The sequence below is a fragment of the Diceros bicornis genome, chromosome 37 (genome assembly GCF_020826845.1).
Source record: "Diceros bicornis minor isolate mBicDic1 chromosome 37, mDicBic1.mat.cur, whole genome shotgun sequence".
NCBI classification, from domain to species: domain Eukaryota; kingdom Metazoa; phylum Chordata; class Mammalia; order Perissodactyla; family Rhinocerotidae; genus Diceros; species Diceros bicornis.
In genome coordinates this window covers 1742180-1767576 of record NC_080776.1, presented here as the reverse complement: position 1 = coordinate 1767576, position 25397 = coordinate 1742180, and the positions used below count along the sequence as shown (strand labels likewise).

Here is a 25397-nt window from a genome sequence, read left to right as displayed (position 1 = left end):
CCGATAGCGGGTGAGGACGTGGCCAGGCTCGTCCAGAGCCGTGTGTGGGCAGCCCCGCTCTGCCAGCTCTGGCGGGCCGGGCGTCTGTGCCAGGTCTAGTGTTCTGCCCACTCGGCCTGAGGCTCCTGAGCTCCCTGAATTTATTTTGCTTTTCTTATGCTACTTCTACAGTTTTTAAAAAATGTTAATGCATTTTTTATAAATGGATTTTTATAAATGCTTATCCTCATTTTTTAAATAACCAAAGCCAAAGAGTATTTCTTTAGGGAATTAACATTGCTGCTGCTTGAATGCTAAGAATCCAGTGGCTTGAAAACAGCAAACATCTTCTGATTTGTGCTTAATTCGATAAAATGACTTTTATTATAATAAAAAATATTGGTTTGAATAACAGATGATCCCTATTCGTTGGAAATCACTGTGAGCAGTTTTAGCATTGGTGGTCTATTTTAGTATTTAATTAAAAATTTTATGTAAAATATTTAAGTTACAACAAAAACATTTCCTGCTTTGAGTAGGAAAACACAGTAGTACTTTTAAGTTTTGTTAATTTTTTGTTTAAGAATAGAATAATTGTCCTGTTCTCCTGGGCGGAACAGTGTGGCCTGAGTGGACACGAAGTCCCTCCTGTCTCTGACGGCCTGTGGTCCAGGAAGCTGAGAGGCTCGTCTTTTTTCACGTTTGTTTTCCCTTTAATATCCACAGCTGACTCCCGAGTTCTCACAACGCTTGAACAATAAGATTCGAGAGCTTCTTCAGCAAATGGAGAGAGGCCTGAAGTCGGCAGACCCCCGGGACGGCACTGCCTACACGGGCTGGACAGGTAGGAAGTGCTGAGCGGGAGCGGGCGTAGCACTGGGGGAGAGCGGCGCGTTTCCTCCAGGGCGTCTGACTACGGCGGACCCTGCAGCGCTTCCGGGAGGAGGCTGCGCTCTCCGCCCAGCCCGGGTCTCCTCTGGGTTTCCACAGTGCTGAATTTAGGGCAGGGCGGGCATGTTCATGGAACTCGCGTCTGACACAAATTTGGATGGCTGCTGTGCTCGCCGGGGGCAAAATTGATGTTGTGCACTACAGAGCTAACTTGGAGATGGAATTTCAGTGGGAAGAGTTGGAAGGAGTCCCAAAAGACAGTGTGTAAAACAGAGGTAAGGAGGATTTATCCACAGGAAGCAGAACATACCCGGAAGTGTCATTGTTAAGAAGTTACCGCGTAACAGGGGCCCACACAGGAACACAGGACGGAGTCCAGACTCCGTGAACCCGTCTTTCCAGATGCTGACTGCTGGTTGGTTTGCGTCCACTGTTTGCCAGTCGTTGAGGGGCTGCAGGAAGGTTGGGAAGAAGTGGCACACTGGTGTCAAAAGGGGTGAGAGAGAAACCAAACTGAAGAAGGGGCCTTGGAGAGCTGCAGTGTGCTTGCCGATGTGGAGACAGGAAGACGGCTGTACGATCTGGAAGAAGGCAGTTGAGAGGCACAGGGCTTTCCAGTTCCTCTGACAAGTGGACAAGGAGGAACAGGGTTCTAGCTTAAGGAGTTAGAATTTGATTTCAAGGCGATGGCACTTGCTGTAAAAGTGCAGGTTCCCGGGCCCCGCAGCAGAGATCCTGGTTTGGGGTCTGGAGCAGGGCCCAGGAACCTGCATTTTGCCGGCCTGCCCTCAGCGGTCCTGCTGCAGATGGTCATCTGTGGGCTGCCCTTGAGAGCTTTGTTATGACAGCAGTTGAAAAGCAGTCCTCTGTCAGCAAAAGCAAGTGATTCTGTGTGTCCTTCAGAGGGCGGCGGGCAGATAAAATCCGAGTGAAATTATCATCTCTCAGGGGCATTCAAGGTCAGTGTTTTATAAAATAAGAAGAATGGCCTAGAGAATGTTGGGCTCTCTCTTACAGTGTAGTTTTATGATTTTTGTGGATTTTAGAAGCTTAACACAAGAAATGTTAAGAGGAGGATAAATGAGAGTACTTTGCTTCAGGAGGGGAGTTACAGCAACAGGTGTCGCTTGCTGAGTGTCTGCTGTGCTGCAGGTGGTGGTAACTGGTAGATTAATCTCATTGCTGAGCATTACTGTTCTTAAATTAGGAGGGTTTGAACAGAAGATCAAGTACACTGCACGGTTATCTTCAGCTGTCTCTTGATTTCCATGTTGTAATAAGGCACAGACTTACAGATCTTTTCCTCACATATTTGGAGTTTATTATTGTGTTATTCCTGGCAAAAAAGGAGACTGAGACAGATGGATAGATTTACTTCTGTAACCGATTACAAAAGAATGACTTAAACCTTCAACTCACGGTTGAGGTGAGCTTATGTGATTGCATCTTATTAGGTACCGTGCTTGAGGGGGAAAAGGAGTGGAGATTGGTTTCCAGTTTGAATTAAGTTTGATGGTGATAGGAAAAGCCGTCAGCCAGCCCCCTCTGTTGCCAGGGCTAGCGGAGAAACTAAAAGTTATGCTTTCCTTGGAAATAGAAAAGACATTCCCTCCAAAGTAAAAGGCAAGTTTGTCTGAATTTTTCGGCAGTATGGGGTTCCCGGCGTCCTCTGCTTTGAATTGCCCACATCCTTCAACTTTTTATCCGTAAGTATCTATGATGCTCCTTGCTGGCTCCAGGAAGCAGCTTCGATGGCGAGTGTCTGAGGCAAGGTGGCAGACTAAGCAGTTTAGGATGTCTGTAGTTGCTGGCTGTTTATGATGCAGCATAAAATCTTCCAGATGAATTTGCTAATGGCTTTCAAGGCAAGGTTCCTAATGTCTCCTAATTGAGCACTGTTAAAAAGCCATTATTCCCACATAAAATGGACTGTCTCCTCCAGTGTTTTGGGAGGTAGAGTGCTTTCCTGTGCTGGCATTCAGACAGTCTGAACAGCACAGAACTCTGAGTTGCAGAAACTAAAGCTGATTTGACCACAGAAAATCGCAGTGTTAATACCTTCTCCTCCCGTGTGTTCTATCTTACCGGTATCCTCTGTCATAACTGCAATTTTATTACCAAAAAGTGCGTTCACAAACATGCTAACACAATAAAAATACTTGGTGTTGTGTGTCAAAGCAATGTTTACATAATTACGTGCAGATTTGTCTGTTACTGTGTGTGTGCCCCCATGTTATCTTTCAAAAGTGATGCTTTGTAGAAGACGGGGATTATATTTCTTTAACTTTATTCAGCACCAAATTTAGGGTCATGTTTTTATAAATATTAATTTATTGTTTGCTCTTGTTGCTAACTTGTCCAAAATTATATTACTTTAGGAAATGCTAGTTCATTGTAGAAAATCTTTAAAACTTTATTTCTCTCTTCAGCATTGATATTTATTGAGCATTTGTCAGTTGACAGTGAAAGCTTTTGCAGGTTATCGTCATGTTATTCATTACATAGTTTGTATGAGAAACTGTGTGATTGTTACAATTAATTAGAACTTTACTGTCTAGTTTTAAGTTTCGTTCCCTGGTAGAAGTTTGATCTGATAGTTCATTCTGATTCAGATAGGATTAGGGTTTGGAAAAGGAGTAGGTTCAGCTGAATATACCCAAAAGAATCAAAATTCCAGTGGCTTCACTAAGAGAGAAGTTTATTTTTCTCTCGTGTAAAAGAAGGCCAGAGGCAGGCAGTGGAGGGCTGATACAGTGGTCTCAGGGTGCCACTAGGAACCCAGGCTCCTTTCTGCTCCGTTCTCCCTCAGCCACTAGCTTCTGCCTCTTGGCCAGATGGCTGCTGAACATCCAGCCATTGCATCAGCTTTTCAGGAAGACGGGAAGACTTGCTGGAAGTCCCACTCAGCATTTCATTTCTACTTACTTTGCGTTGGCTGGAACATAGGCACATGGTCGTACTGTTAGCAGGGAGGGGGGGTAAATATAGTCTGTTAGCTGGGGTTCCGTTACTAAAGGGAAGAGGAGAGGGGATTTTGGGGTAAGACCCACCAATCTCTGCTATAAGTTCTGTTTAACAGGAAGAATGATCCATTTCTTTTTTCCTATGTTTGCACAAGGCATTTGGACAGTGAGCCTCAATTTTTCCTTCTGTAAAAGGATCTCCAACTTCTATCCACTTTTTGGGAATTTTTGTGTATAAAATATTTCTAAATTTGCTAAACAATATTTTGCATGCTCTGTATTTCTAGGACAACTCATATTTGGATTTTGATTCAAAACATGTTTATTCATTTTGAATTGTTTTTCTTCCTTTCAATAAGTAATAGTCTTTTCCTACAGCCTGCCACGGAAAGTAGTGTAGGAATGCCACATCATAAATAATGTTTCTGAAGGTAAGTGTAACAAATCTAGAAAGAGACTGAGACTGATTCTAAACTTAACACGGACTCGTGAATGTTCTCAGCCTGATGAGATGGCTCTCGGCGTCCGCTGTCCCCTTCCCCTCAAGCTCTTGTTTGCTTGTCCCAGGATGACGAAGTCTTGATTTGTTTGTACCTGCATCAGTCCACAGTAAACCCCAGGGTCACATGTCTGTGTCACTAGCTCGTGACTCTCAAGAAAGCGACAGGCGAGGCTGCCTGGCTTCCTAGTGCCGCAGTCGTGCTGTGCCTGGACGTGTCTCCGTGGCTCGCTTGACCTTGAAAATGAGTTCTGATGAAGAGAGGACACACCCCTGTGTTTTTAATGTTACGTGTGTACTTAAAACTGAAAAACTGGACTTGCACCATTTTTTCCCATTTTCTGTCTTTTCAGCAAAAATTGAGACTGATGGTGATAGGGTACTTATTAGAATTTCTGCTGGAGCGCCTCAGTGTTATGTGTGCTTCAGAAAACACTGTGTGCGTAATGCTTTATTGGTAAGGGTGATGTGTATTGGTTTAGATAGAAATTTAAAAGAAGCAAATTACTGCTTTAGAAAATACACTCACTTTACAAACTATTTTACAACGGAAACATCTTGGCTTTTATTTTAAGATGGAAACAGAGCATACACTACATCGATGAGGGTGTGTTAACCCACAGGCTTTGGTAGGACGCAGGCATCATTGTCACCAGTGCCCTCCTGTTCACGCCCAGGGGTGTCACAGCGCAGTTTTGTAAGCGTGTCCCTGCGTTGGAGGTAAAATGCCTTCGCCCTAGGAAAGAAAGGAGGGAAGAGTTTGAAAAACCGGCAGCTGTCTCAGATTGGCAAATGAGGCAGTTGTTACCACAAGTCCCTCTGCACTGTCTCTGCTTATCCAGGAATCAAGTGTTGTGAATAATCAATTTTTCAGGCAGTAATTGAGAGTTAACCAATTATTAACATACATTAATGTTCAAAAACAAGAATTCAGTAATTCAGGAGTGAAATATACTGAATAAATTTTTGTTCCCAAGGATGTAAGGATCATCAGCATGTACTTTTGTGATCATCTGACCGTTGAAGGACGGGAGTAAAGATTAAAGCAGGATTCCTGTCACTAGGATTGACGTTTGACTGACGGGAGCCAGCGTGTGTGCATGTACGCCAGTCACTAATGTTCTTGCCGGGCTTCGTTGTAGGTGCTCTGCATTAATGAACTAGTCTAAACCTCAGAACGGCTCCTGGCATGGATGCTGTTCACACCCCCGTTTCACAGGTGGGAAAACTGAGGCAAAGCGGGGCTGAGTCTCCATTCAGAGTTACAGAGCTGGCAAGTGGCACAGCTGGGATTCAACCGAGCGAGCCTGGCGCCAGAGCCCTGCTGTGTACCCTGAGGGGGGGAAGGGGTGTATGTGTACGTTGGTGCGTGCACGTGTGTGCGTGTGCGTTTACTCTCCACTTCTGCCTTTGAGTTTGCTCTGTACGCTTTCTAAGTGAAGATCTACCCATAAGCTGTAAGATGGAGTAATTTGGGCCATGATGGTACTCGTGCTGTACAAACTTTTTAGAAATGGCTAATGACTGGTCAGTGTTAAGTGTTTTAGAAAAAAATCAGAATAAGCACTGATAAACGTGAAAGGAATTTGGAAGGAAAGAGGGAAACAGGGCTTGTTAGACAGGGAAGGGTACTTACTATTTAAAAGTCTGTAGGAAAAAGTTATTTGGGATTGGACGTAAAGTAAACCCTGGAAGATGTGTGGGAGTTTACAGCTAGAAAAGTGAAACGTCCAGCGTTGTTCCATGGAAAGTGTTTTTCCCCATCCTAATCCTGAATTAATATATTCAGTGTGGTTTCAGGATAGAATGTTAACTGGACCAGAACAGAAGCTGTTGCTCATGATTGCTTGTATTTGAAAGGCCTGTTGAGGGTCTTCTTGTGTGACGTATCCTCCACAGTCTGCAGTCAGTCCACAGCGCCTGCAGCTGTTACTAAGCGATGTTCTAAAGGAGCAGCCTCGGTTCACTTCACCCAAATCCTTCTTTACAGAATTCAGTACGTTGAAGAGTCATGCGTCACAATATTGGTGTATGGCAGGTGCCAGGAATAAGCGCTGGGTTGTTGGTTTTCAGCCTTAATCCTTTCCTGGTGGGTTCACAAGAGTCCTTTACAGCAGGTGCTCCCAGCTGGGGACGCCTGGCTCTTCCGGTGCCCCCTCAGGAACCGCTCTGTATGTCTGTGCACGTAGCAGCAGGCGGCACAGAGGCCCCCAAGATCACACCTGATGGCCAGCTCCACGTGGTGCTAGCTGGGGGCCAGGGATCCATGGGGACGCCTGAGAGAGCAGTAGCCCACGTTTCGTTGGGCTGCTCTGGGTTTCCTTCCAGGTAGATTGTGGGTTCTAGAGGGGAGAAGATGTTCAAGTGCCTTAGAAAATGGGAAGCACGGCACACTGGTGAGGGATTGTTGTTATTAAGGATTCAAGGAGCAGATGAAACATTCTTTCAATAGAAATGAGCATTTAGTAGAAACGACTGCTTCCCTTGCAGATAACATAGTAGGAAAGTTACGTAAACCCAAAGGATGGCGGATGTCACCAGTGTCTTTGAAGAGAGAGTGAGGGAGGGTCAGCCAGCCCTCACTCAATTTCATTTTCCCTGCTCTTAACTGTGATGATTCCTAAGGGGAATGATGTTCAGCTCACACTTTAAAAAAAAATGCACACAAGACTCTGGGGGCTTTAGTTCTCAAAGACATGACCCCATCTTCTGTAACCCACTCACAAAGTTAATGAGGGTAATATGGGCATGTATTTCCTCTTTTCAAGTATTAGGTAACATTTCAAATAGAGGATATGCAGCCTAATCCCTGGAGTAATATTAACTGGCACTCTAAGTGAAAGTCATCAAAGTGTTGCAGGATGCTGTTCCTCTGATCTGCTGAATGCGTAGCCTTTGAGCTGTAGCGTGTGGGTCTCAGTTTCTGCTGATACCAGACTTATTGGACAGGAACCACTCTGGCCAGGTGTCTTGTCGTTACAGTTCGATCTCCTCATTAAGTTGCTCTTCATCAGAGCCAGCATTTCCATGTCTAATCTGAGCCCTGAGCAAGGGTCCTTCACCTTCAGGAGAAGCCCCTCTGCCTCCCAGCCCGAGTGGTGGTCCAAGCAGTGGGAATCCAGGGCGGGGTCCACTCCGGGTTTGTAGGAGCCCGTCGCAGTGACCACTAGGTGGATGGAGGCACCAGGGGTGCCTGCACTTATGTGGTGCTGATGTCACTACTGTCGGTGATTTTAAGCTGCTGAGATTACGCTGCTAAGACACGGGCTGAAACAGCTGCAGGCTGTAGATGCCGCAGCCTGCTTGGGTGCAGCACAGAGAGCAGGATCAGAGTGTTTGCAGATCAGGAGAAATGGCGGGAGGGAAAGAAAGAAGACGCATCTAAAGCAATTTGATTTTTACAGACAGCACGACGAGGCTGGGGCCATGTCTTGTTTTCATTCCCGTAACTTCAGCAGTTAACACAGTGTCGGGTCTGTAGCTGGTGCTGAGTAAATGTTTGTTGAATGAATGAATAAGTGAATGGAGAGTGTCCTGCCATTACTACTCTAGCTACCACCTCTGCAGACTAAAAACAATAACTTAAAACTAGGTGGAAGGGGAAGAGTGGGAATTCAACTCGTTTCGTATGAGTTAGGATGTGAACGAGTCAATAACGTCTCTTCCCCTACAGGCTCTGACCCAGTTGAGGAATGAACTCAGAAATTAGGGCTCGTAATTTCCCTTTATGATGGTGAAGCTGGATGAAGAGCAGACCGTGTAGACCTGGACGTAAAGGGGGCTTCCTCCTTCCTGCCCCCTGATTTGAGCTTCCTCCCCAGACTCAGAGCCTCTGACAGCCCAAGGTGTGGACGCCACACGAGAAACAGGAGAGAGGAGAGAGAGCCTGAGGCCGGGGAAGACGCGCAGGAAGTTCAGAAGAGACGCCACATGGCACATATGTGGGAATAACTCTCAACCCCCGCAGTCATGGGAGCCAGTGAGCGGGAGAGAGGCGGGAAAAGGGAAGAGGGAGACTGGTTCCCTCTGCTTTCTGTCCCTTAGGCCAGGCATCAGAGGTGACACAGAGCCGCTCGTTCGGCACCCTTTGAGGTTTTCGTTGGGCATTTGGGGCGGGATATTTATTGAGTTGCTGGGGACTGAGGACTGTTGTCATAATACCATGATTCATGGTAACTGTGGAGAAGGTGCTGTTACTTCCGTTTACAGATAAAAGTGCTCAGGCACAGAGAGGTTTAGTAAATGGGTTAAGGTCACACAGCTGGGAAGTGGCAGAGCCAGGCGTCAGTCCCAGACGCTGATTCCTGAGCCCGTGCTCTCAGTGACGGCCATGCTGAAGGACTTGTCACCTGTGATGGCGGTCTGAATAAAGGACTGGGAGCGCGTTCCAGATGGACGGTTATGGAGCAGTACACACAGGGCGCTGAGGGAAGGGGGAGGAGCCTGGTGTTTCCTTTTTGATTTTAATCTGTTTTCCTTTGGACAGTGCACTCAGGGAATAGATAAAGGAGAAGAGAAGGTGTGTCTTCAGAGTGCTCTCTTGCCTCTTCACTTTCTTTTCCTCTCCTTTGTCTGGGGCAGTATGATTAAATGAAGGGGGTGGGGTGACAACTGGTTTCCCCCCAGGTCACCTGTGTAAAGGTCCCGGAGGATTTGGATGGCCAGCGGCTCTCTGTGCTCAGCTTTGCTCAGATGGCCGAGTGGACGGGCTGGGTGGGGCAGTGTGTACACCAGACTTGGTGGCGAGTGCCACACACAGTGACTGCGGTGACGGAGCGGGGGTCCTGCCCTGAGACAAGTAGGATTGTGCTGAAGAAACGGAAACGCACGCGCTCACTCACAGTTGAGAAACAGTTAGAAAACAACGAGTTAGAAAGTACCAACCCGATGACAAAAACAGGATCTTACTGTATGGGGCTAATGAGAGAAAACTTTCACCTCCTCTATTTTCATAAATAGGAAGGGGAAAAAACATAGTGATTGATGAGCGTTAAAGTTTCACCTAGGGAATGGTTTATTTGAAACAGGTGGGAACAGCCAGCACCCTCGTTCAGGGCGCGCCTGTCTGCGCATCCCTGAGAACTGTCAAGACCCATCTGGGTGTGCGCTGAGCCCGTCCGGTGACTCCACAGTGTCATGATCTGAGCGTGGTCCTCCCACGAGAGCACATGTGGGGCCTTGAAAAGCCCCTGGCCTGCAGGGAAATGGCTTGCAGAGCTGTAGCACCATGGCACGGTCTTTACATCAGTGCAGGCGGGTTGTAAAACAGACGAGTAATGACAAGGAGTCATCTCCAAATGCAGAATGACAGAGGAGCGTCTGGGGGCTCATGCATCTGTGCAGGTTTTTATCGTCTCCGTGTACATCTGAGACACAGCAGGGTCTTGATTGGTCACGATGAATAGGACTAATGATCTCGCAGAAATTCAAAGGCTTCGTATTAATCACTTCTCAACAGCTGGTTATATTTATAGCACCACTGGGGATGAGCAGCTGAGTCAGGGAATTGCAGGGTTAGAAGTGTCCCTAGGCAGCTCACCCTCCCTTCCCGGAGCAGGAGCTGCAGAGGAAGCAGAGTAGAAAAGTCTGGTTCAGAGTTTCCATGCTGAAAGTCAGACGATTCCTGTTACAGCAGAATTTTGTTTGGTCCTCACAGTAGATGTTTTTTTCTTTTAAGTAAATTAGTTGTCAACATTTGAAAAACGAGAGGTTTCTGGGATGCACTGTGAGACAGGGCCAGATTCCCTGAGCTCCTTACCCAGAACGTCTGTCCCTGTTCAGAGTAGTGTGGCCCCAGAACCTTCTGCAGGGACGGGAGTGCCCCTGTGCTGTCCGCTACGGCAGCTGCTAGCCACATGCGGCTCTCGAGCGTTTGAAACGTGGCTAGTGTGGCTGAGAAACCGAATTTTAAATTCCGTTTACTTTTAATTCACTTAATTTTCTGCAGATACTTGTGTTTAGCAGCTGTCTGTTGGACACTGCAGTTCTGGGCAACCAGACAGGCTCAGGAGTTCTCAGGTCAAAGTGATGGTTGTCTGGGTGTCTTGTGGCTCTCAGAGCACAGCAGAGATGACAAGTAGGTTCTTGGGTTTTTGGTTTTTTCAATCAAAAGCAGCTCCCACTGCACTGGATTGCTGAGTCTTCTGGGCCAGCTGCTCCTGAAGCTCGTCGGGGAATCAGTGACTGCTTCGGGTGACGTTCCTCGAACATTTGGAGGACGTTGGTCCACCGTTTCCTCCGTCAACTCCAGACTCGTAGATCCAGCTGCCGCCTGGCCCTTCCATCTGGGTGTCGGATGAAATCTCAGACCTGAGCTGGCCCAGGTTCGGCCCCTTCTGTCTCGCCTTCCCACTCCCGGGCCCCACGTTGGATGCTTCTAGTGCTCACCTGTGTCTGGCGCTCCTCTGCTGCTGGGCTCCTGGGAGGGTTCGACCTCTCAGCCTCGCTGTGGTTGGTGAGGCTGCCTGTTCTGATCGGGGGCTGCGGGTGGAGGTGTCGTGTGTCACTCCCACGCAGGTGCCGTTGCGACGCCCTGCCGTGCGCTCCACACGGTCCGTGTCTGGAGCCATTTCCCCCGTAAAGTACTGCTGTTCAGTCCCGTCTTGGAGGACCTGGGCTAACACATAGAGGCAACTTTATCTTTGAAAAATGCTGTTTTTGAATACTACTCTTCTATATAAACTAGCAGTGTATTAGCCTCAAATCTAGGTTTCTGTGTCTGGGTTTTAACGGTTTGTGCCCCAAGGAGTAGAGCCTCATGAGCCAGGCCGTCCCCAGCCTTCCTTCCGCGGGAGTTTGATCAGGTGGTTCCGCCTCCTGGGCCTGCCCTGCACGCTTGCTGCGTTTCCGCCTCCCGCACGTGAGGCTTTCAGTCCACACCCACCCACGCCCCTCTTCCTTAGCCGTGTTTCTCCCCTGGAATGGAGGGGGGTCTCTGCCCACGTCCGCCTCTTCTTTCTCCACCAAGTCAGTTTCCCAGAGCGTGGATAACTAAAGAATTAACAGCCACTTCTGAGAAGATCACTGACTTCACGTGCGTGATTCTAAAAGGCACTTCATTGATTGATTGTTACTGATGGTACTTAATGTTACCTGGATTTGCATGTATCATGGAGGTGATATGCCTGTAACAACTTTCCTGTACTCTGTGGGAAGTGAAGTAAGACCATCCAGAGAAAGAATAATCTCTGGTTCCTGAGGGGAAGTACTCATTCCTTAACAGAAGTGGGATTTTTCCCATATACTTGATTGATCACCTTCAGTGACTTTAGAATTAATGGGAAATAATAAGTTAGATTTTGCTTTACTCATTTCTCAGCATATCTCTCTTCGTAGGGATTACTTTCTCTTCTAAAATATGTCAGTATGTTTAAGTCATATATGAGCAAATTGAACAAGATAGTAAAATTCAGATCAAAAAGCATTAGTTTTCATAGCTTATGACAGTAGTTATCATGGAGTGGGCCAGCTAAGAAATAGAAGAATATTTAACTTAAATTTTATATCAGTGAATATGTCAAAAATTATCCAGATTCAAAAAAAAAGAAGGGGGGCTTTCATTTAAAAAAATAATAATTTTAAAATCTAAAGCAATATGGAGCAGATTTTTATAATTTATATTTATAATTTATATTTATAAATGCAATCAAAATGTGTAAGTCTTTTCTGGTCTGGAAGAAAAGGTAAAAGGGTAGAAGAAAGAAGCAAATCTCCATTATTCTGCTTTTTGCTTAGCAAACAGTATCAAAGAAAATTTTATATGCTACTCAAATTTAAGCCCAAGAATACTCTTAGTTAAGTAGCACATTCTGTGATGAAGAAGAAAACATTAGAAAGATTAAACTCCATACACGCGTCATCCTGTGTGGGCCTCGTGAGCAGTTTTGACGGTTGTTACCCTGGAGGCCAGTAGGAATGTTCTTCCTCAGTACGTCACGTGCGCTTTAGAGAACGGAATTGTGTTTGGGGTGGGCTCGTGAATGGACACCACCCATCTTCCCGCCGACCTGGCCCTCCCCTGGAGGAGTGTGCCGTCTCGGTGGAGGGCGCCGTTGCCCACCTGCTGTTGGAGCTGAGCGTCGGGGCGTCCTCGGGCCGTCTCCCCGTCGGTCATTCCCCACCAGGTTCTGTCTACTGTGCCTTCTGGACAGATCTTTCCAGCTCAGTCTCGCTTCACGTCTACAGGGCAGCCTTCTCGGGTCCACGCTCCTGCAGAGTCCTTCTGACTGCTCGTCCTGCATCCCGCCCTGCACACTCTTCCACACCTGCCAGTGCGGTTACAGTGCACTTGTGAAAGCACAGATCTGAGGGTGCTCTTCCCGTGCTTAAAATGGTGCTTTTCAAGTTAAAAAAACCCACAGTCCTGAACTGGCTTATGAGACGCTTTGTGATCTAGCTTCTGCCTACCTCTCCAGCTTTGGAAAGAGCTGTACTCTTTAGGATTAGGCTTACTAGGATGTGGGGATACACCTGAAATAACAGTGGCTTTAACACGACAGAATTTGTCTCTTGTGTATGCAGGCAATCCAGGGACTGGTGTGGCAGCCTCACAGTCCGCTGGGATCTGAGTTTCTTTGATCTTGATGCCTACCATCCTCATCACAGACCTGCCACCTCATGATCTAAGATGGCTGCTTCAGCTGCACCATCACATCTGCATTCCCGCCAGGAGGAAGGTGGAAAGGGAGAGAAATGGCAAGTCCCCTCCCTTCAAGAACATTTTCCATAGCTGCCCCCATTATGCCCACTATGTCCCATTGGTCAGATCTTAGTCCCATGGCCATACCCAGCTGCAAAGGAGATTGTTATGGGCAGCCATGTGCCTAGCTAAAATCCAGAGCATTGTTGTTGAGGGAAAAAAAAGATACACTTTTGGGGGCCACTTGGCAGTATATCACAAGAGCTAAATCCTCGTCTTCCAGAGTCAAGTGTGAGCCAGAAATGTCCGATGTGGAAAATCAAGAGATAGCACATAGCGTATTGTTAGAAATATGGAGGCAAATACCAGAGAAAATGGCTAAGATTATTGAAAGTGGTTATCTCTGGGAGGCAGGAAGAGAGTGGGGCGGTGGGCTGGTGTTTTGCATATTATGCCTTGTACTAAGTCCTGTTTGACTTTTTTCATGAAGAACACATCTATTTTTAAAAATTACATTTGAAAAGAGTTTTTCAAACCTAGACTGAGGCCAGGCCTGTGTGTAAGGCCTGGGTGTGTAAGGACTGGGTGTATTTCCCTGCAGAGCCTTTGGGGTTGTGTCTTTATTTCCCACCTTGCCAGCTGTCGCCCGCTCTCAGTATTTACACAGAGGTGATGCTCTGTGCACGAGTATTGTCAAAGGTTGGAGCATCATAAGGATCGGGTTCAAGACGCTCGGCCACAGGCAGTTCCCCTGTTTTTTCTCTTATTAAGTTGGGGTACCTGGAGTATAAAACATTGATGAGGCATTCAATGCCCTTGACTTACGCACTTTGTCTTATTTCCCAACCTGGACTGGTTTATGATAAGCCCGTCCAGGAAATTTGTCTCACTGGCATCAGCTCTCCCTGGAAGCCCTTCCCATCCATGGGCGTTTGCGGCAGGGCCCTGCAGAGCGGCTTCATCAGAGCACGCAGACGCTGAGGCCCCAGCGAGAGGAAGGAGAGAAGCAGAAGCTGAGGTGTGGAATCCCAGACGCTGGAAAGATAATTCTCTGCTGATCAAAGAGAGGAAAACAGAATTTGTCATCTAGATGACATATTGTGAGACTGCTCGATTCCCTGTTTTTCATGAGAAATACATCAAACCTTACTCTTGCAAACCTTAATGGGTTTTGTTTGTTACATATTTGGGCCAAGAGGAGTTGTTGGTAACGAGAGACAGGTCTGAACAGGAAACAGTGCGGGGGGCTTGTGTTTAATCACTGCTTGTTTCCTCCTCGCTCAGCCCATCGTCGTCGGGCTCTGGTGCTTACGAAACTTAGTGAGGGGAGCAGGCCGCACTGGGATGGGGCACAGCGAGCGGGTGGCAGTTCAAGCGGAGCGCCTGCGGGGGCCTGGTTTGGGTGGAGATGACGCCGGTGAAGGGCCGGGTTCTAGAAGAAGCGCTTGACGCTGAGCAGTTGTGAGGAGATTGTTTTTCTTACCCGCGTACGTGGTTTTGTACACTTGCGTCTACAGACCTTAGGCGTTGGTACGTCTGGGCGTCAGCTCGTGGAACTGCTGATACCACGCCACTTTGAGAGAACAGGCAAGGTTATTAGCTTTGGCAGGAAATGAAAATTTGGCCTTAACATATATGTGAAATTGAATTGTCTGCAGCTCAAAGCTCTGGAGATTACCCATGCAAAATGAGCAAAGCGTCTGAATGTAAAATTGTCCTCAGTACAGTGAAAAGTAATTTTGCAGTCTGCATTTTTACTGCATTGCACTCCGTGAAGAGATTGGCTCTATTAATTCAGACTTAAACAGAGGCTCTGTGTCTTCTGAAAATGGTAAATGAGACGGAAAATGGACTTTAAGGGGAGAGATGGGTTTCTGGAAATGCTGCGGGCGGCCAGGCTCCTGCTCCACGTCTCTGAGTCGGCCCCGAGACCAGTCGGCTCAGGGGACGCTCTCTGCAGTGATAGGCATGCTGAATGAGGACGTGCAGACAGCCTGCAACTACGCACTTGGGCTGTAAGGAATGGATAAGAAGCCATCGAGTCAGGCCCAAATCGAAAGCATTGGCGGCTTTTACAGTGTAGTTCCTAAAGTGGCTGGGTGCTCGACAGAGGAAGAAATTAAGGAATTGAATTTATTTTCTCAGATCTCAAATAACTTAATTGTTTTATAATCCCTGCCTGGAATAATACTGGGGGAGGGGATTCGGTTACTCTACCTACCTTCTCGTGTGAAAAATTATCTTCTATATAAAGAGAAATTGAGTTTTTCATTCCCTAGTGTTTGAATTTCTTTAGCTCACAAGAACAAACAATTCTTGTTCATTATCAATTAAATAAATTATTTTGTTAAATAAATAGATGACATTTATTTGGAACCATAGTTTGATGACATATCATTAAACCATCAGGAAGAATACTTTAGCACAACAGCCAGCGTGCAACAAGGACTAATAATGAACTTGGGTTTAGAGTTGCTGTTATGTAGAGTTGTGGTGATGGGGAAACAGGACGGTGTTGGCCTATATCCAGTGCTTAGAGCTGCTTGGTAACAGAGCTGAGTCTAGAACCAAGTCACCTGAACTGCCAGATGATTTGCCTGTTGCAGCTGATCAAAAGCCAGCACTGCTGAGCCGGCAGCGCACCGGGGTGATCCGGTCAGCTGCCCTTCCTCAGCGTTACGGTGTTTCCTTTGTGCTTTGCAGGCATTGCTGTGCTCTACCTGCATCTCTACGACGTGTTCGGGGACCCCGGCTACCTGCAGATGGCGCACAGCTACGTGAAGCAGAGTCTGAACTGCTTGAGCAAGCGCTCCATCACCTTCCTCTGCGGGGACGCGGGCCCCCTGGCGGTGGCCGCAGTGGTGTACCACAAGATGAGCAATGAGAAGCAGGCAGAGGACTGCATCACCCGGTAATCATGTTTCTTTGTGAGGATCGTTATCTGGACGTCATTATGCATTACTTCTGTGTGTGTCAGCAGAAGAGCGTTCGAGTGAGTGCTTTTCTCTCAGCCAGCCCTGGTGGTCTAGTGGCTAAGATCCGGTGCTCCCACCCCTGCGGCCTGGGTTCGTTTCCCGGTCAGGGAACCACACAACCGTCTGTCTATTGGTTGTCACACTGTGGCAGCTGCGTGTTGCTGTGATGCTGAAAGCTGTGCCACCAGGGTTTCAAATACCAGCAGGGTCAGCATGGTGGACAGGCTTCAGCAGAGCTTCCAGACTAGACAGACTAGAAGAAGGACTGGCCACCCACTCCTGAAAAAATTGGCCCTGAAAACCCTGTGAATAGCAGCGGGGCATTGTCTGATAGAGCACCGGAAGGGGAGAGGCTGGCGCAAAAAGACCAGGCAGGGGTCTGCTCTGCTGTCCACAAGGTCACTAGGAGTCGGAATGAACGCGATGGACCTAACAACAATAAACTTTTCTCTCATCCGTAAGTCTTAGTACTGCCATTTGATCAGTTCTCACGTTATTCCTATGATGTAGTTAAGGAACAACCGTTATAATCCCTATTTTATTACAAGATGTAATGACGTGGATATGTTCCGGATCAAGCATCAGTTCAGTAACAAAAGTGGTCAGAAGCCTAATCAAGTGATACTAATCCAAGGCTACCCAAGATCAGTAATTCGAGGAAATGTGGGTCACTTCTTGCAGTGGGCCGAGAGGCCGCCCAGGGGACACAGACTGATTCGCAACTGCATACCTCTGGGGCAAATGGTGTGCAAGCCCCGATTTCCATTTTTAGTGTAAATCAGGGCAGCCCATGGAAGCTTGAATTATGAAGAGTTGCTCAACTTCTGTACTAGTAAACTGTAGTTATTGCTTTCCCAGCGTTTCTGGAACACTGAGAATTCTACTGAGAAACCTGGCTGCCACGTAGCCCTGCGTGCAGTGCTGCTAGGCTCCCACTGAGCGCGCTCCACGCGGAGAGTTGCGATTCCAGCAAAGGTCGTTTTGTTGTGTAATAGACTTTACTCTTTAGAGCAGTTTTCAGTTGACAGCAAAGTGAGAGGAAGGTACAGAATTTCCCATACGCCCCCCGCCCCCACACAGGCACAGCCTCCCCACCATCAGCATCGCCCACCAGAGTGGAGCGCTTGTCACAGTCAGTGACCCTGCACTGACGCGTCCTCATCACCCAGAGTCCGTAGTGTACCTGGGTGCTGTACACTGTGGGTTTGGACAAATGTGTAGTGACGTGTATCCATCATTGCTAGTGTCACACAGCAGTTGCACTGCGCTACGAATCCTCCGTGTCTGCCCATTCATCCCTATTCCCTCCTGCTTGACCCTTGACGATCAGAGATCTTTTTAGTGTCTCCAGTTTTGTCTTTTCCAGAATGTCGTATGGTTGGAATCATACAGTCGTGGCCTTTTCAGATCGGCTTCTTTCACTTAGTAAGATGCAGTTAAGGTTCCTCCATATCTTGTCATGACTTGAAAGTTCTTTTCCTTTTAGTGCTGAATTATGTTTCATTGTCTGAATGGACCAGTTTATTCATCCATTTACCTACTGAAGGACATCTTAGTTGCTTTCAAGATTTGGCAATTATGAATAAAGCTGCTGTAAACATCCACGTGCAGGTTTTTGTCTGGACATAAGTTTCCAGCTCCTTTGGGTAAATACCAAGGAGCACGATTACTGGATTGTATGGGAAGAGTATGTTTAGTTTTACAAGAAACTTGCAGAGTGGCTGCACCATTTTGCATTCCCTCCAGCAGTGAGGAGAGTTCATGCTGCTCCACATCCTCGTCAGTGTTTGGTGTTGTCAGTGTTCCGGAGTTTGGCCGTTCTAATAGGTGTGTGGTGGTGTCTCACTGTTGTTTCAATTTGCATTTCCCTGATAACATAGGATGTGGAGCATCTTTTCATGTGCTTCCTTGCCATATCTTCTCTGGCGAGGTGTCTGTAAAGGTCTTTAGCTCATTTCTTAATTGGGTCCAGCAACATTTCAGTCAGTGATCGTCCCGGAGTTGACCATGGTTTTGATTCCCACTACCCCTTCTTGTGTATCACTGTTAGAAGAGCATTATCATCTCTGATTTCGTTTGGTGAGGATCCCTGGGTTAATCTTACACTTTGCTCCACCTATAATGCTCTGTGAATCCTTATATTAAATCATTCCCTGAATTGGCATATACCTAGAATACCTTTTTTTGTACATGCCTATGCTACATCTATCAGAGGTTAGAAATTATATAGTGCAACTTAAAAACAAAAAATGTATTGCTGGTGTGTCTAGAGGAAAAAACCGTGAACACTCCACTCGAGGGCTGGGAAGTATTTAGTATAAAACCTGTCACTAAGCTTGATCAAAATGGCGCGTGAAACAAAGCAGTGATTGCCCCAAGTTTAATTAACGTGTTCCTTCCATACTAATTAACCTGCATAAGACCAGCCAACGCAAAAACGGTTCCATGCCATCTGAATTTGAAACACAGAAACTGCCTTTCTGGTTTTCCGCATAGCCAGTTTAAAGCTGTTAGCCCCACACGTGCTTTACTTTACAGGTTCACAAGAGAAGTCGCATTCAGTGACTCACTCTAAGTATCACAAAAATAAGTTGTCGTGGCCCCAATATTTGATATATAATGCCAGCTTTTCTCAATATATGTACAGCCAAAGAGTAATAGTTTGCTATGTGAGGCATGCTAATAAGTGTCAAATGGAAACAGGATTTGTGTGTTCAGACAGATTGGGAAACACTAAGTTAAATAGTGCACCTTTCCTGGCTGCTCAGTCTTCAGCGGCTCTGAAGGGAACCAGCGACTCTAGGGATCAGAATTGGCCAAACTCATCTTGGGGACAATGCCTTTTCCTAATGACATCTTAGGGCCTCTTGTTCTAAGAAATACTCTTTGGAGAATAGTACCAGTAGATGTTAATATTGGTTTATTATAAAACACTCTTGAGAGAAAGCTAAAATTTCTTTTTTTTTTTGATACCTTGGTAATAACAGTGTTTTTGTTATTTATACCTTTTTTAAAATTTTATGACATTTCAACAATCTTTTATTTATAGCCAGGAGACTTGTTAAGGTTAAAAATATAGAACGTGACAGGGTGGCCCGGTGGCGCAGTGGTTAAGTTCACACACTCCTCTTCGGTGGCCCGGGGTTGGCAGGTTTGAATCTCAGGCGTGGACCTACGCACCACTCATCAAGCCATGCTGCGGTGGCGTCCCACATACAAAGTTGAGGAAGATGGGCACAGATGTTAGCCTAGGGCCAATCTTTCTCACACACACACAAAATATATATATAAATAGAATGTGAATGTATGATAGGAATATACGCTGTTAGTGGCCGCAACTTTGATTTTTCAGATTTCTGGAGTTCATGGCAGAACAGAAAGGAAAAAGAATTGTCTGTAAATTACTTTCATGTCTCCTCCCTTTTAAGAGAAGAATCTATAAGTCTTTTCAATTCAATTTCAGGAAATCTAAAGTGATTTGCTGTCGTCAGTGATTTGTTTTACTTCTCACCAACCGCTCTTCCTCGAGTCCCAGCCCTTCTGAGATGTCGCAGCTACTCGGACCCTCTGTGCGGCGTCTGTGTTGTAACCCTCTGCGAGCGTTGCATTCCAGCTTACCTTTCCCACGTCTTTTTAATGTAATGGGCTTCCAGAGTCATAATTTGGAGTTTTAGAGACCAAAAGGGCCTTTGGGATCATCAAGTCTAATCCTTAGACAAAGAAACTGAAATCCAAAGAAATCAGTGTTTCCCTAAGGTAGAGCTTCTTACCTTGGGGCCCTGGGAATCTTAGGGTTTCCGGAGGTACAGAAAACCCCCAAATTGTGTTCAGTGTGGAGAGAGCATTTATGCTTTTCCTGGAGGGGTCTGTGACTCCCCAAAAGGAGCCTATGTGCACACGTGTGTGCGTGCATATGTGCATGTGTGTGCATGTGTGCGCATGTGTCTGTGCACATGTGTATTGTGCACATGTGTGTGCATATGTGTGTGCGTGTGTGCCTCTGTGCGAGTGTGTGTGTGGCGTTTGTGTTCACATTGTCCTGCACGTGCTGAGGAGGTGGGCAGATGAACAGCGCTGGTTGGTTCTGGTGCCTGGTGTACCTGCGCCCGTGTCCACCCTCCCTCCCACAGAGCCGTCGGTGCCCCCACACAGGGAGGGCGTTGCCTCGTTTGTGCCACTTACGTGGCTGACCTGCCGTGCAGTGCTTTGGGGCTGGTGCTGGGAGTGATGAAGAGCTTTGGCTTTCTGGGCAGGAAACGTCGGCCCTCTCTGTTTTGTAGTGTGAGGAGTAGGAAAAGGACTTCTTTTTTAAAAGTTACGAAGCTTTTGGTGATACAGGCAAAAGCTCCCCAGCCACACCCTGGGGAGGTCCTGCTGCGTGTGGAGAGAGCCGTCCTGTTTGCACGTCCTCGTTCTCCCATGAGTGACCTGTCCGTGACATGTCTCCTCTCAGGGGGGATTGCTTTAATGTCAACAGTCAAAACAGATAAATGGAGCTGCACGATGTGCTTCTGGGTTTGAGTTCCTGAAAACACATAAAATAACCGTTACGATTTGTAAATGCAGTCCTTTCTTCATTGTATCTTGAGAATGTAACATGTAAGACATGCCAGGTCCTGCCTTTGGTGGTCACCAGAGCCAACGAATGAGTGTTAATGACTCGAATTCAAATCCAGAAAAAAAAGGGAATACTTCCTTTTTTACCCTAAACTGCAAAATATTGTTTTAACAAGATGCTCTGAGCAATACTTTGTTTTCAAGTGTTAGAAAGATGTTTGCTACCTACTTTGAATTTCCCCAACGCAGATGAGCTTGGCTGCAAAATAACTGGAATGCTAATTAAATGTCGCCACCTCGTGGTGGTGCAGGTCACAGCGCTGGCAGATACAGGACTGTTTCCTGACCCCGTGGTCCAAACCTGTCGACTTTAGATGAGAGCGTCGTTGGAGTCAGTGCCTAATTGTTGTGAGAAACTTCCAGAGAACAGTGTCTGGTTAAACATTCACGGTAGTTTCTCTTGTTGAATAGTGCTCCCAGTCTCCTTTGCAAAAGTGAATCAAAAGTGCTTTTTTATATCTAAATTCTATACAATTTGCTACATTATATTGAAACTTGATAATAAATTTTTACCACAACTCGGAAACATTTATTCTGTTCACTACAACAGTTGAGTTTGTGTCTAGTAAACAGATTTTATTTTCTTAAGGTCTCTATGTTACTGAGCTGCCAGTTCTGGCATGAAAAACATAGACTTTTTCTTAATAAACATTTTTAAGTTCTTTAAAACTGTTAGGGATGTGTGTGTGTGTGAGATACTGAAATAGAAAACAGAATGGTTCTTAATTCTGCCGGCGAGATGTCCCTGTTGGCGTGGGGAAAAGGTCAAGCAAGGTGTCACAAGGAAATGGAAAGCTGCCTCTGAGCACCATGTCCCTGTTCCCGAGGTGACCACCGTCACGTGCACACTCCACTAGCTGACTGACTGAGGTGCCTCCGTTGCTGAGGTCCTGGGGGAAAGTCTGCAACCAGCTCTGCTCTTCCCAGCCCTCTCCTGGGGAGCAGGTTCCTTTCCGGATGCTTCCGTAGCTTCTTGTCAGTCACCGTTTCGTAGCTGTCAGCCCCTCGCAGTCACTAGAATTATGTCATTCTGGTTATTAAACCTCGTCCTCTTGGTTTTACATGTGAGTGCCCCCGCCCTCTCCATAGGCTGTGGGGGGTGCACGGGGTGGGGCTTGTTCTCTCTCCCTTCAGAGCCAGGACTCTGGTCACCGCACCTGTCCTGGTGGTGGCAGTGGTCAGGTTCTTGTTTGCTGGTTTGTTTTGTTGTCTGTGGCTGTCTGTGGCTGTGTCCGCCCTCAACCGTCACCTCACCACTGAGTACGTTACAGTACCAAGTTCTGCCGAATGTGCACACGTCTGTTAGGAGGAAGATACACACACACACAAGCAGTCCTTGTGGCTGGGAGAAAGCCACCTCGTCCTCCGCCCCTCTTGGATCTTACCCGTCAAGCGGTGGTAGGGCCGGTACCGTCTCCCAGACCTCCCGCCTGTCGTCACCACACGGTCCCCCACGGACAAGCCCTGTCCTGACACTCCTGCTGCTCTCGCTGGCAAACCCCCCTCTGTGCAGATGTTGATAAGTTACCTGAAGCGCCCAGTGCCTCTGCCTGTGGGTCCCTGTGAGAGAACTTCACGTGGAGCCCGTCACCAGGGTGTGGTCCTGGGCACTTCAACTGCCGGCCAGCCGTTCCTAGTGTAGACCAGTCAGACAGGACACGTGCACAGGCACCGTCTACACGTGACTGCTGTAGGAGTGAGTTCCCACCCAGACGACTTAGTGAGCGAGTTTTACAGTCAACAATGGCTTTGTCGTCAGGTGGCTTATGACACGAAACATGGCATTTAGTCTCTGTAATTGCTAATGTCCTTTCATTACTGCTCTTTTCCCGAAATCCCTGACTCTGCCCTCATACTTTTCCAAGATGCTAATGTCATTTTGTCAAGTTTCACCAAAAATTAAATTGTTTTAATAACTTAAACAGTGTCACATTGAATTTATAGGATAATTTAGGGTTGAGTTGTGCTTTCAAAATGTCATCTGATAAAAATCTGAAATAGCAGGGACGGTTTTCCCACCTATCATATTTGCTTCCCCTCCCCCCAAAAGGAAAAAGGTTCATTCTCAGAGTTCAGACTGCAAATCTGGTCTCTCTCCTGAGCTCGTCTCCCTCTGTGCTCTCCGCCGGCTTCTGCTTCCCGGGGCTCCCCTTCTTGGTCCTCTGGAAAGAAATCGGGCTTTGGGTACCCCGCTCTGCGCTCCCCACGACTGTGCCTGCCTGTGGGGCCAGGTGACGGGAAGGCCGGGAGGAGAAGTGAAGCGATGGGGGCTCCCCCACGCTCCTGGGACCGCAGCTCCTCTGATCCATGAGGAAGGGCCCCTCCCTCAGAGTTTTCTCCCGTGGGCTCCTGTCCCCTTCGCATCTGCTGCCACCATGAGATCGCTCGTGGCCTGGAGTGCAAGGGAACAAAGGAACAAGGGAAATATAGGAAAATGAGTGCTTTACTTGCTCTCTCTGATAGTAGGAGTTCCTTTCCATTGCTTCTGGAGACAGAGCTAAAGGCTTCGTCTGGGGCTCTCTCTTAGGCCCTCGGTGCCCGCTGCCAGGTTTGGGGCTGCACCAGAGGGGAAACGTGGTGGGCTCACCACTGGGTGGGTGGAACTTCAATTCTGGTTTTCTTCCCCGTTCCACCTGCCACCGTTCACTGTTGAGAGTCCTCAAATAGCCACGCCCTGCGTTCTCTCCAGGTTTGGAGCTGCGTTTACTGGGAGAGGCGAGGTGGACTTTGCTTTCTGTACCTCACCTGGAACCAAAACCCAAAATAGCTTTTTTTGAGAAGCTGAACTGAGTATCTCAATAGGGGACTAATAAATTATAGTACACCCACTCAGTGGAATACTACGCAGCTATGATAAAGAAGGAGACCACTCGGGGTGTGCTGGTATAGAATGGACGTCAGGCTGTATCGTTAAATAGCAAGCCACAGAACCTTTGGGGAGATATCTTTATAAACGTGTATCTGCTTATAAGTACATAAAATAATTCTAGGACAGGTTATTTCTGAAAAGAAGGGCTGGAAGCTGGGGGGCTGGGGAGACGGAGGCTGACACCTGGGTGCCGTTCGCGTGTGTTGTTGACTGTGGTAGGTGAGGCCGCTGTGCAGACACTCTGAGTAGGCCTGATGGCACATGTAAGAAATCAGTCAAGGAAGGAGATCACTGGGGCACCGCGGGCGTTGCATTTGGTGGAAATAGAGGGCCCTTGAGTGTGGACTTGGTCCTTTCTCCAGGCCAGATGCTGCAATAGCCAGCACTTCTCACCTTCTCGCACCCCAGCTGCTGATCGGGCACGCCTCCACAGGGAACTGGGGAGGCTCCAGGTGGCCTCAGCCGGACACGTGGATTCCTCCATTCTTAGAATTTCTTGTTTGTCGGTTCTGTTGTGAACTGAAGAGAAGAAATTTAGTTGAGGGTTAATCTTTGAACCCTGACTACCCTTTCTGGTCTGGCCCAGCCCACTTAATATTGAAAATGTAATAATATATAATAATTTATAATGTATAAATATATTAAAATAGTTACATTTTATATATTATATTAAAATAGTTACATTTTATATATTATATATTAAATTATTATTATATACTTTAAATATTTTATATATATATATATTTGTGTGCATGTATTTTCTAAATGTACCATTTTTAAGTATATACCACTATCCGATCCCTTTGAAATTATCTCAGGCATGTATTTTTATTCCCAGGCTGATTCACCTAAATAAGATTGATCCCCACGCTCCAAATGAAATGCTCTATGGACGGATGGGCTACATCTATGCGCTTCTCTTTGTGAACAAGAACTTTGGAGTGGAAAAGATTCCTCAAAGCCATATTCAGCAGGTACCACGTTTTTGTTCTTTTCGGAGTCTTTTTAGCATCTACTTACTTTCTGCCTAAACCGTTGGTTTTGTTTCTCTAGTTAGCACATCTCAAGGTGTATCTTGGCCTCTGAAGGTCAGGCGTGGTCAGAGACCAGCAGCTTCACGCTGAGTGCTGCTGGGAGCTCTGAGGGGTGACTGGAGTGAGGGCCCCGCCTGCCCCGTGTGAGGGTGTAGACCCCACAGAAGGAGATGAGGCCAGATTCCACCTCCCAGGCGCAGCCATCTTCTTTGGCGCCTGAAGGAGTTTCTGCTTCCCTTTGACAAGTGAATTCTTGTCAGCTGTAGTGAAAAGAGTTCAAGACGCTCCATATCCTCCCTCTTTTAGGCAGAATACAGTCACCTCGCTTCTCTGAGTGCAAAATCAAACTGTGCCCGTCCACGCCGTGAGATGGTGTCTGATTCGCCGTGTTCCCTGGTTCCTCTTAGCAAAAAGTTCCTTACCTCCAGCGGGAAGGCTTTATTCCGATTCTCTCGTTATTTTGGTCTGTTTTCTCCCTGTAGATTTGTGAAACAGTCTTAACCTCTGGAGAAAACCTAGCTAGAAAGAGAAACTTCACAGCGAAGACTCCGCTGATGTACGAATGGTACCAGGAGTACTACGTGGGGGCTGCCCACGGCCTGGCAGGGATCTACTACTTCCTGATGCAGGTGAGAGGCGCTGGCGCTGAGGCCGTGCGTGTGCTTCCGGCTGTGCTGTCAGGGTGGGGACAAGGCACCCAGCTCTGTTTCCTGGTTCTCTGGACCCCGCGTCCCTCTCCCTGTGGTGCCCTGGCCTACACAATGGGGTGTTTGCCGAGGTGCGTTCTGAAGTGCATAAACAGAAGGCCCGTGCCTTGAGATGCTGTTTGATCTGTGAGTGACCGTCCTCGCCTACGTGGTGCCACGTGTGTGGACTAGTGTTTCAGCTGTACCTCTGCACAAAGTGCCCTCTGCTCCTCTCGTCTCTTCCAG

General features: G+C 47.2%; 2 protein-coding genes across 2 annotated transcripts in view; one reads left to right on the top strand and one right to left on the bottom strand.

Annotated features, from left to right (window-relative positions):
• Window positions 1-25397, bottom strand: part of CPS1 (carbamoyl-phosphate synthase 1) — a 361797-nt gene that overhangs the window by 191261 nt on the left and 145139 nt on the right. The gene's annotated exons all lie outside the window — the stretch shown is intronic.
• The window catches only part of LANCL1 (LanC like glutathione S-transferase 1), a 35421-nt gene that overhangs the window by 2769 nt on the left and 7255 nt on the right, over window positions 1-25397 (top strand). Inside the window, exons 2-5 of the mRNA XM_058532925.1 lie at window positions 706-823; window positions 15674-15881; window positions 24270-24405; window positions 24948-25094. Coding sequence (XP_058388908.1) covers window positions 706-823; window positions 15674-15881; window positions 24270-24405; window positions 24948-25094 — 609 coding nt within the window. The remainder of the gene's footprint in view (window positions 1-705; window positions 824-15673; window positions 15882-24269; window positions 24406-24947; window positions 25095-25397) is intronic.